Genomic DNA, 8,957 nt, shown 5'->3' with positions numbered 1-8,957 from the left:
ATTGTGAGGATTTGATACGTCATTTATGTTTGCATCTTCTTGCTCATCCTGAATTTGATAGTCCCTTGCAAAGTGGCCACGCTTGTTGCATCGGAAGCATCGGATGTGGGATAAGTCTCTTGGTCTTTTCTTTGAAGGAGGGGTAGGAGAGCTGAAATCTCTATTTATCTTGAAAACATTCTTCTTCCAATGGATGTCTTCCTTCTTAGCCAAGAGGACATGTTGCTCATCATAAGGGTTCTTAATTTTTCCTTTCGCAGCCAACCGAGACTCTTCTTGAATGCAATCTCCCATTACTTGATCAAACTTAGGAAGCTCAACTCTGGCACAGATTCCTTGAACAAATGGTTCCAAAGAGGGAGGAAAACCATTTAGGGTAGTCATAGATAAGTCATTGTCTTCAACACTCTTCCCAATGGTGGCAAGTTGATCTCTCAGCTCAGAGATTCTCATGAAGTAAGCAGCAACAAGTTCTTCTTTCTCTAATTTGATGTAGGAGAGTTGATTCCTTAAGGCAAGGATGTAGCTGGTATTTTTGACTTCGTACATCTTTTCCAATGTAGAGAACATCTCCCTAGAGGACTTCGTCATGGAGATGGATGGCAGCAAATGGTTTTTGACGGAGTTTATTATTATCCTTTGAGCTTGGAAGTCCTTCTTCTTCCAATCTTCTTTCTCACTTGCACCCTCAGGTTCCTTAGCATTCTTGCTAACATATGCAGCAAGATCATTCAATGCCATCATTATCTTGACCTTCCAAGAAGAGAAATTTGTGTGACCTTCCAACCTATCTTCAGACCTAATATAAGAAGCCATGGGGACTAAACTTTTGATCAGCAGGTTAGAAGGAAGCACAAATCTGATTACAGCCTCTATACGAACCTAGGGCTCTGATACCATGTTGAAATTAGACTTTCAGATTTAATGGAAAACTCGGAAACTGAATCTTAATTGATTTGTTGTTTAGTTTAGTGACTTTCAAAATTAGGCATAGATGAATAATAATGAAACACGGCACGCAAATACCCTGGGAAAACCTCCTGAGAGGAAAAACCCAGCAATAAAGGCCCACAAGTCTGATTATGCATTCAATTCCAAAAGGTAACAATGTGTACTTAGCTGCAACTCAAATCTGAGATCTGTATTCTGCACACTTGCATAAATCTGATCTACTTCTTTATCATGAACAGGTTTGCACTAGGTTCTTACTTCCACAGGGAATAAGTTTGCCCTTTCAAGTGAATATATTTGCTTCGGGTTTGTATCAAATCTGCACCTTGAAGAACTTGCTATCAACAACAACAAAGTATCAAATCTACACCTTGAAGGACTTTCTATCAACAGCAACAATATTCGCTATGATCTTGAACAAATTCGCTATAATCTCCTTGAACAGATTCGCCAAGTTCAGTAACAACTTTCGCACCTTTAAAGCAGATATCCTTTTTCGTTGTTTGTGTGTGTTGGCTTGACGATGATTGTAATGTATTCATCACTTGTTGTCATTGATGAAACACTCTCACACACACATATGATTACATTGACTACCAGTGTAACTTCAATTGGTTTACACTGACAATCGGCATGTTTAAGGTCTATCTCTAACCGGTACTTTGTGTCAACCGACATGTGCTTAAGAGATAACATGTGGCTACACTAAGTCAGCATCAAAATGAAGATGAAGATGGAGATGGAGATCAAGCGGAAGATTCCAGGACAACGATTCACATGTTTTGTTCCAACCAGTATTGACTGTTCTAACCGGTATTTGATTTTGTGATGAGTTACTAGCACTGTTTTCTTGGCAGTCATTTTGTAATGAGTTATGATTACTTGTCTAGATACACTGCACCTAGGAAATTGTGTTTTGATTTCCTTAGGCCGGCATAAGATTTGAATGTCTATTTAAAGACATCTTAGTGAATCATTTCAAATATAATACTGAAAGTGATAGAGAGGAGATTATGCGAAAAGAGTGAAAGCTTTTGTTGAAAAGCGAAAAGTGTTAAAGATGAAGAGCATTGTTGAATGTACTTAGAATGATCTGATCAAGCAAGTATTGTGCTACGCAGAACAGATCAAACATTCTTGTTGTTTTCTAATCACTGCAACAAAATCAAATCCCCTAACCGGGTAAGCTCTAACAAGCTTCATTGTACAAATCCTCTAACAAGGTGATCTATCAGTTTGGATTCTTAAATCCTCCAGCGAGTTTACTCCTAAATGGGTCTTCAGAAATAAGCTGAATGAGGATGGCACAGTGATTAGAAACAAAGCCAAACTGGTGTGCAAAGGATATGCCCAAGAGTAAGGAGAAGACTATGGAGAAACCTTTGCTCCTGTAGCTAGATTGGAAGGAGTTCGTATGCTTCTTGCATATGCATCTTTTAAAGGCTTCAAAGTATATCAAATGGATGTAAAATCTGCATTCCTAAATGGTGTACTTGATGAGGAGGTGTATATAGAGCAACCAGATGGATTTGCCCTATCTGAAGATAGTGACATGGTGTGTAGGCTACATAAAGCCTTATATGGTCTAAAGCAAGCACCTAGAGCATGGTATGAACACCTGCATTCCCATCTTGTGAAGATTGGATTTGAGAGAACAAGTGAAGATGGCAATATCTACTTGAAGTCTGAAGGAGATCAGATCCTGATCTGTGAGGTATTTGTTGATGACATTATCTTTGGTGGAGATGACAAGATGAGACATGAATTTGCATATGAGATGAAGAAAGAGTTTGAGATGTCACTCATAGGGGAGATTAAGTTCTTCATTGGACTACAGATCCAGCAAAGGAAAGATGGAATCTTTATCACTCAGTCCAAGTATGTCAAAGAGGTGTTGAAGACCTTTGGCATGGAAGATAGCAAACCGGTTGGTACACCGATGGTGACCGGTTGTAAACTATCCAAAGAGGATGACTCTGTATTGGTTGATAAGAAGGAATACCGATCAATGATTGGTAAGATGCATTATGTAGTGCATAGCAAACTGGATATTGCACATGCAGTTGGCATTACTGCAAGGTTCCAAAAAAGTCCAAGAGAATCTCACTTGGTTGCAGTCAAGCGGATTCTTAGGTATCTGAAAGGAACTATTGACTATGGGTTATGGTATCTATACAATAATGATTTTAACCTGAAAGTGTTCATAGATGTTGATTGGGCTGGTAATGTAGATGATCGGAAGAGCACAACTGGGTGTGCATTCTTCCTCGGTGGTAGACTGGTCTCATGGATGAGTAAAAAGCAGAGTTGTATCTCTCAGTCTACAGCGGAAGCAGAGTATGTTGCAGCTTTCATGAATTGCACTCAAACAATTTGGATGAAGCATGTATTGAATGGCTTCAAAGTTCCAGTGTCTGAACTGGTAAGTATATTTTGTGACAATACTAGTGCAATTAATATCTCCAAGAATCCGGTTTTACATTCTAGAACCAAGCACTTTGAGCTTAAGTATCAGTTCTTGAGGGAAAAGGTTCAGAATAAAGAGATTGCACTGGAGCATGTTTCCAGTAAGGAGCAGTTAGCAGACATATTCACTGAGCCTCTCCCAAAGAATACATTTATATACTTAAGAGGTGAATTAGGGGTACTACCCCTTCAGGAGGTGAACTAAAGGTATATGCTCCACACCAGTCATGTATTGCATAGACAAATTTTTCTTTAGGATTGATGTGTTGAAGGACGCTACTCCTCAGGGGGAGCGGCATAATGGAACAGGGAAGCTTGTGCCTCCACTTTGACATTGTTGTCAAAGGGGTAGAAGATGTGAAGCGGAGAAGATATCTGCAGAAATTGGGGGAGAAGATGTGAAGTGGAGAGATATCTTTGTATATTGTCATCAATGCCAAAGGGGGAGATTGTTGGCATTATGTGAACCGGTATGTGGACATCATGACATTGTATGTTGTCATTGATGTCAATATGTTCAAGAGGTGTGAATTGGCAGATGTGAGAACTGGTATAACACTGTGAACCGACATTTGTGCCAAAGTGAAATGGTGTGTTTGTTCAAGGTGAATCGGCATACAATTATGGCAACCGGCACATGGAAGTGTTGTATGACTACTGGTTGGTAGTCTCAACTTCAGGGTTTCTGGTTGATGTGCTTCAAGCCTATGTGGCTCAACTGGTGATATTGTGTGATGAGTTAGCATTGTAAAGAAGAACAGATCGTGTTGCCACATAATCCTGTGTGCGTGAAGGATCTTGCATGAGGGAGATTGTTTCTATCTACCTCAGGAATGTGCGAAGTCTGTTAAACAGTGATAACGTGTGATGGGTTATCAGCCGCCATAAAATCGGTGGAAATGGACGATGGAGAATGTCTTGAGATTGGATCAAGACTGTCGCATTTAAAGCACTGTGCTCAACGGTCAGGATTGAACCGTTTGAATTCCTTAACCTAACAGGTTTAGGGTTTAGGGTTTATGCTACTGACCTATCTATTTTCCTATGAGGTCAATGTTGTGTCTTGCTCTAAATTTGTTGGCAAAAGTTGTGTGTGTGTGTATCCAAGAGAAGGGATACGTAATTCTTGCCAAACCAAAAGGAGAGAAGTGATACCTACAGAGTGTAAGTGCAGAAGGTGAAGAGGAGCTTAAGTGGATCTGCATTGATATTGAGTGTTGTTACCAGATCATTGTAATACCTGTTGATGTCTAACCACCTCAACAGTTGGAAAATCCCTTAACAGGGTAGCCTTAACCGGCTTGTTGAAAATCCTTTAACAGGGTAATTCAAAGCTACCGAGTTCGAAATCCTTTAGCTATTGAGTTCTTTAAATCCTCTAACAAGGTAACCTTTAACAGGGTTTAACCCTTAATCGAGTATTGTAGCCATCCCTTGACTGGGTGATCTCTAACAGGATCGGTTCCTAGCAGAACCTATTGTAATGTCTCTAACCAGACAAGGATCCTAACAGAGCGGACTTCCAAAGAGTTCAAAAATAGTTTGTGGGTATTCATCCCCACCGTGGTTTTTCCCAGTTGGGTTTCCACGTGAAAAATATGTGTGTCGTGTGTGATGCTTTTATCTTGTGATGCTTTGCTATTGTCTGTCAAGCATATGATGGTTCTGTGTTTTATGCCTATCAATAAAACATGTTGAACTAGCTGTTATTATGATCTGATGATAGATTACCTGTTTATGCATAAGGGTGAAATGGTAGTGTAGTCTCGAGTTGAGTGAAAAGCTAAGTGAGTAACCAATTAATGCTTGTCTCAAACATTCTTAGCTTTACCAGTTGCACTCTGTTTCAAACCGGTGTCGTTGTCTGCCAGTCATTTGAAGTGTCTACGGTTAAACCGGTTTAGGACTGTATTTTTTTCTGTACTGATTCATCCCCCCCCTCTCAGTACCGGTTTGGTACTATTCGCTCATCATTGAGTTATCATTCTCTCAATTTCAGCTAGTCAAGTTCTAACTAATTTGAAACCGTTAATTAAGATTGATTGCTTAATATTTTACATACCTTTTTTTTCATCATTGTCATTGTTAAGCTTGAAGTCTAAGCATAGAAGGTAGACATAGTCAAGTGAATTATATAGGAAGATGAGAATGACTAGTATTGAAATTTTGAGTCGGATGAATGGCTTGAACAATAGACGATGTAACAAGATGTAAGAAAATGAGGATAAGAAAACCTCAAACCTCTCTCAAAATATTTATTTACTTTTAAAAAAGGTCAATTTCAACAAATAATCGTCGTATATGAAAGTCAATAAACTGTGGCAAGGAGGACACAAGGAGAACGAACCTGCACAAGAATGTTAAATGCTTACTAGTACGTTAATCAGTGTATTTCCTTATTTGAGCTTTCTTTACCTTCACGATGTTCATGCGCTTCCCTGTATCACAATTGTTCATAAGTTTTTCCTTTTTATCCATTTCTTTGCCCACAAGTTTCAAGTTTTCCTATTTCATTTTTCTGACAAAAGGTAGTGGTAGTTGGTTGTTACCATCCCCAAAGAATTCCTCTCAAATCCAAGAAACTTCAGTTGCCACTTTATATATATACATATATATATATATATATATATATATATATATATATATATATATATATATATATATATGTCCTCTCTATACCACAAATTATTATTGTAGTCATATCAATTCATTTTGCATTTGCAAATCCAATCTTGCTCATAGTTGTATTCAAAAGGTTGACAAGTCACTGCTTAGTCGCTTACACTAATGATGTTATCAATGATGCTGAAACAATTTTGAGCAAAATATGTGATGTTCTCAAAGCCCACGAAGACAGATATAATGGTGTCATTGTTGATATAGAGAATATGCAAAAGGATGCTTCTCGTTTTGCAGCTTCACTCAAGGCATCACTTTCTCAATGGGCACACCAGGTCAATGATTCCCACTATGTTAACTCTAAAATACAAATCCCTTAGTAATAAATAGTACCTTCAATTCATACTTGTTGGATAGATGCGCGTATAGGGCAAGAAAGCGATCTGGATTAAAGTGCCCAAGGAACAGGTGAAACTAGTCCATGTTGCGATTGAGGTTAGTTTTCCAAAACTTTGCTACAACTATTAATGTTTTACACTCCAAGCCATTTTTTTATGCTTCAATAGTGTTTGGTGAATTGCAGGTGGGATTTTGGTACCACCATGCAGAGCCTTCATATGTGATGTTAGTGAATTGGATCCCTCAAACTCCTCCTACCATCCCTGATAATGCTTCTCATCAAGTGGGAATCACAGCTTTTGTATTCAACAAGGAGGGAGAGGTAAAAACATAATCCAATTCTTATATATTGTAGTTACTCTGCTTAATATTCTCCTCCTATCCATAGCAATGTAACTGTCAAGTGTGAAAAGACATTCACTATTTTGAGTGGTTGTTCGTGTTAAGAGGATTTTCTTTTCTTACATAACTGGGAAAATGTAAAGTTACTATAATGATTACCCATAAATTTTATTTTAATAGTGGTTGTGGGTTAGTGGTTTGAAGTGAAAAATCTGATACATAAATTATCGTGACAATGGCAATATAGGTTCTAGTAGTTCAAGAAAAGTGTGGCCCTTACAAAGATTTCGGGTTGTGGAAGATGCAAATAGGAAGGATTAACTAGGTATCAGGTTTAAATATCCTCATCAAACTAAATTTATGGCAATGCCCTTTTTCATGAACGCCCACTAATGCAATTATCGACTATTTATTTCTGATAAGGGGAAGGCATTAAGGAAGGGGTCATACGAGAAGTTCAGGAAGAAACAGGTAAATGTCACCTAGCTAACCATTTTCCTCTGAATCAGGATTTTTACCTTCTGTTCAATATAATTTTCAACTTTTTTTGATAATTTGAAGAATATTCATGCGCTTTTATAGATTGATACAGAATTTGTCCAAGTGGTTGGGTTTAGGTAAGAAAAACTTTCATTACAGAAAGTTGTAACTTGTTTCATGGTTGGTACGAAGAAGGATAAGGTTGAAATAGTAATTTTTAGCTCTCTAATAGTTGTGGGTGCATAAATTGCAGGGATGGTCATAATGCCCCTTTCAAAAAATCTGATCTGCTCTTCGTGTGCATGTTGAGATCTGTTTCTTCTAACATTGTTGTGCAAGATACAAAAATTTCAGCAGCCAAGGTACATGTTTAAGCATATGGTGGTAATTCTATGTCGCTAAATTGGAATTTAATTTGGGTTCAAGCAATTTTTTGTTTTTGTTTTTCAATGGATGGCGATGGAAGAATTTGCATCTCAACCTAAAAACCAACAAAGCAGACTTCTAAAAGATATAATCGGCATGTGTGTTGCCAACATGGAGGGACGATGTAAATGATTTTCGAGCATTAGGATATCGTCTAACTCACGCAAACCCTCTGCTTTTTATTGCGGTGTCGTTGATTCTCAATAATCGGACTTTGCAAATTTGAAAACATAGACAGAATGGATGTCAGCAACTTATTACATCCACTGTAATCAGGGCTAGATATTATTAGTCCTAGTCGTTTAAGTCAATTGGTTTTGTATTTAGAATATTTAGGGATTAATTTTTACTTTACTTGTATTGATTAAAAAATTTATATAAAAATAATAATAGTTTTTGAAAATGAATATTCATCTTTGATAAATTGAGGATGTAAATTTTTCATAAACAATATTTAAGAAATCAATTAATAGTATTTATTGATATTTTTATTGACTAAATTTTGTTTACTATTAGAACTTTCACATAACACAAGATAATTAATAAGTTTTTGTGCAAGACAATATACATGTCTTTGCTCCTCCCATTTTACAAAAATTGACACTAATGTTTAATGCATGGAAGCATATAAAACATTTTAAAACAACATTTCATCGTTCTAAGTTTAGACTTGATGGTTTATAAATAACAACATTTATTATAATACAAATAAAGTCAACATTGTTATTTATACGTATTTAAATTTTGTATCTCAACATTGAGTTAGTAAAGATTCTATTAATATATGATTACATATTCAAATAGAATCAACAATAACAAATCTAAAAGCATTATTCTTTACCAAACAAAATGAAACTTCATAACATTTTATTTAAATTATTTGTATATTATTAAGTACGATAATATATTTATTTAGTATTTATAATAGATTATTGATTATAAAATTTAATCATGTGAAAATTGAAAAACAAAGATATAATGGATGTCAATTACTTCATTAATATATTTATTGAGGTTAGTTCTAGATAATATTAATGCATGCAATTTATGATCCTTTATTATTTATTCTTAGTTTATGTTTGTCAAAAAATTATTAAAATATTTTCATGTAAAAAAGATATTTTATAAAATTAAGATGTAAATTTCTATTTAAAAATATTTAAAACACTAATTAATGATATTTATTAGCAGTCAAGAGAACAAACATCAAATGGTGTATTTTGAAAGTCACCCCGCAACCATTTACCTATAGGACCACCTTGACCAAAAATTAT

At 36.2% G+C, this 8,957-nt stretch overlaps 1 protein-coding gene across 1 annotated transcript; it reads left to right on the top strand.

Moving 5' to 3' along the window:
• The first annotated feature begins 994 nt into the window (after positions 1–994).
• Positions 995–7,631, top strand: LOC131028406 (nudix hydrolase 8-like). Its single transcript, XM_059216015.1, has 6 exons — positions 995–1,101; positions 6,173–6,371; positions 6,466–6,531; positions 6,620–6,757; positions 7,360–7,394; positions 7,511–7,631. The coding sequence occupies exons 1-6, from the start codon at positions 995–997 to the stop codon at positions 7,629–7,631; spliced, it is 666 nt and encodes a 221-aa protein (XP_059071998.1).
• The last annotated feature ends 1,326 nt before the right edge of the window (positions 7,632–8,957 follow it).

Source organism: Cryptomeria japonica, unplaced genomic scaffold (genome assembly GCF_030272615.1).
Source record: "Cryptomeria japonica unplaced genomic scaffold, Sugi_1.0 HiC_scaffold_479, whole genome shotgun sequence".
Taxonomy (NCBI): Eukaryota; Viridiplantae; Streptophyta; class Pinopsida; order Cupressales; family Cupressaceae; genus Cryptomeria; species Cryptomeria japonica.
The sequence above is the reverse complement of the archived record's forward strand: the minus strand, read 5'-3'. Positions and strand labels throughout refer to the sequence as shown.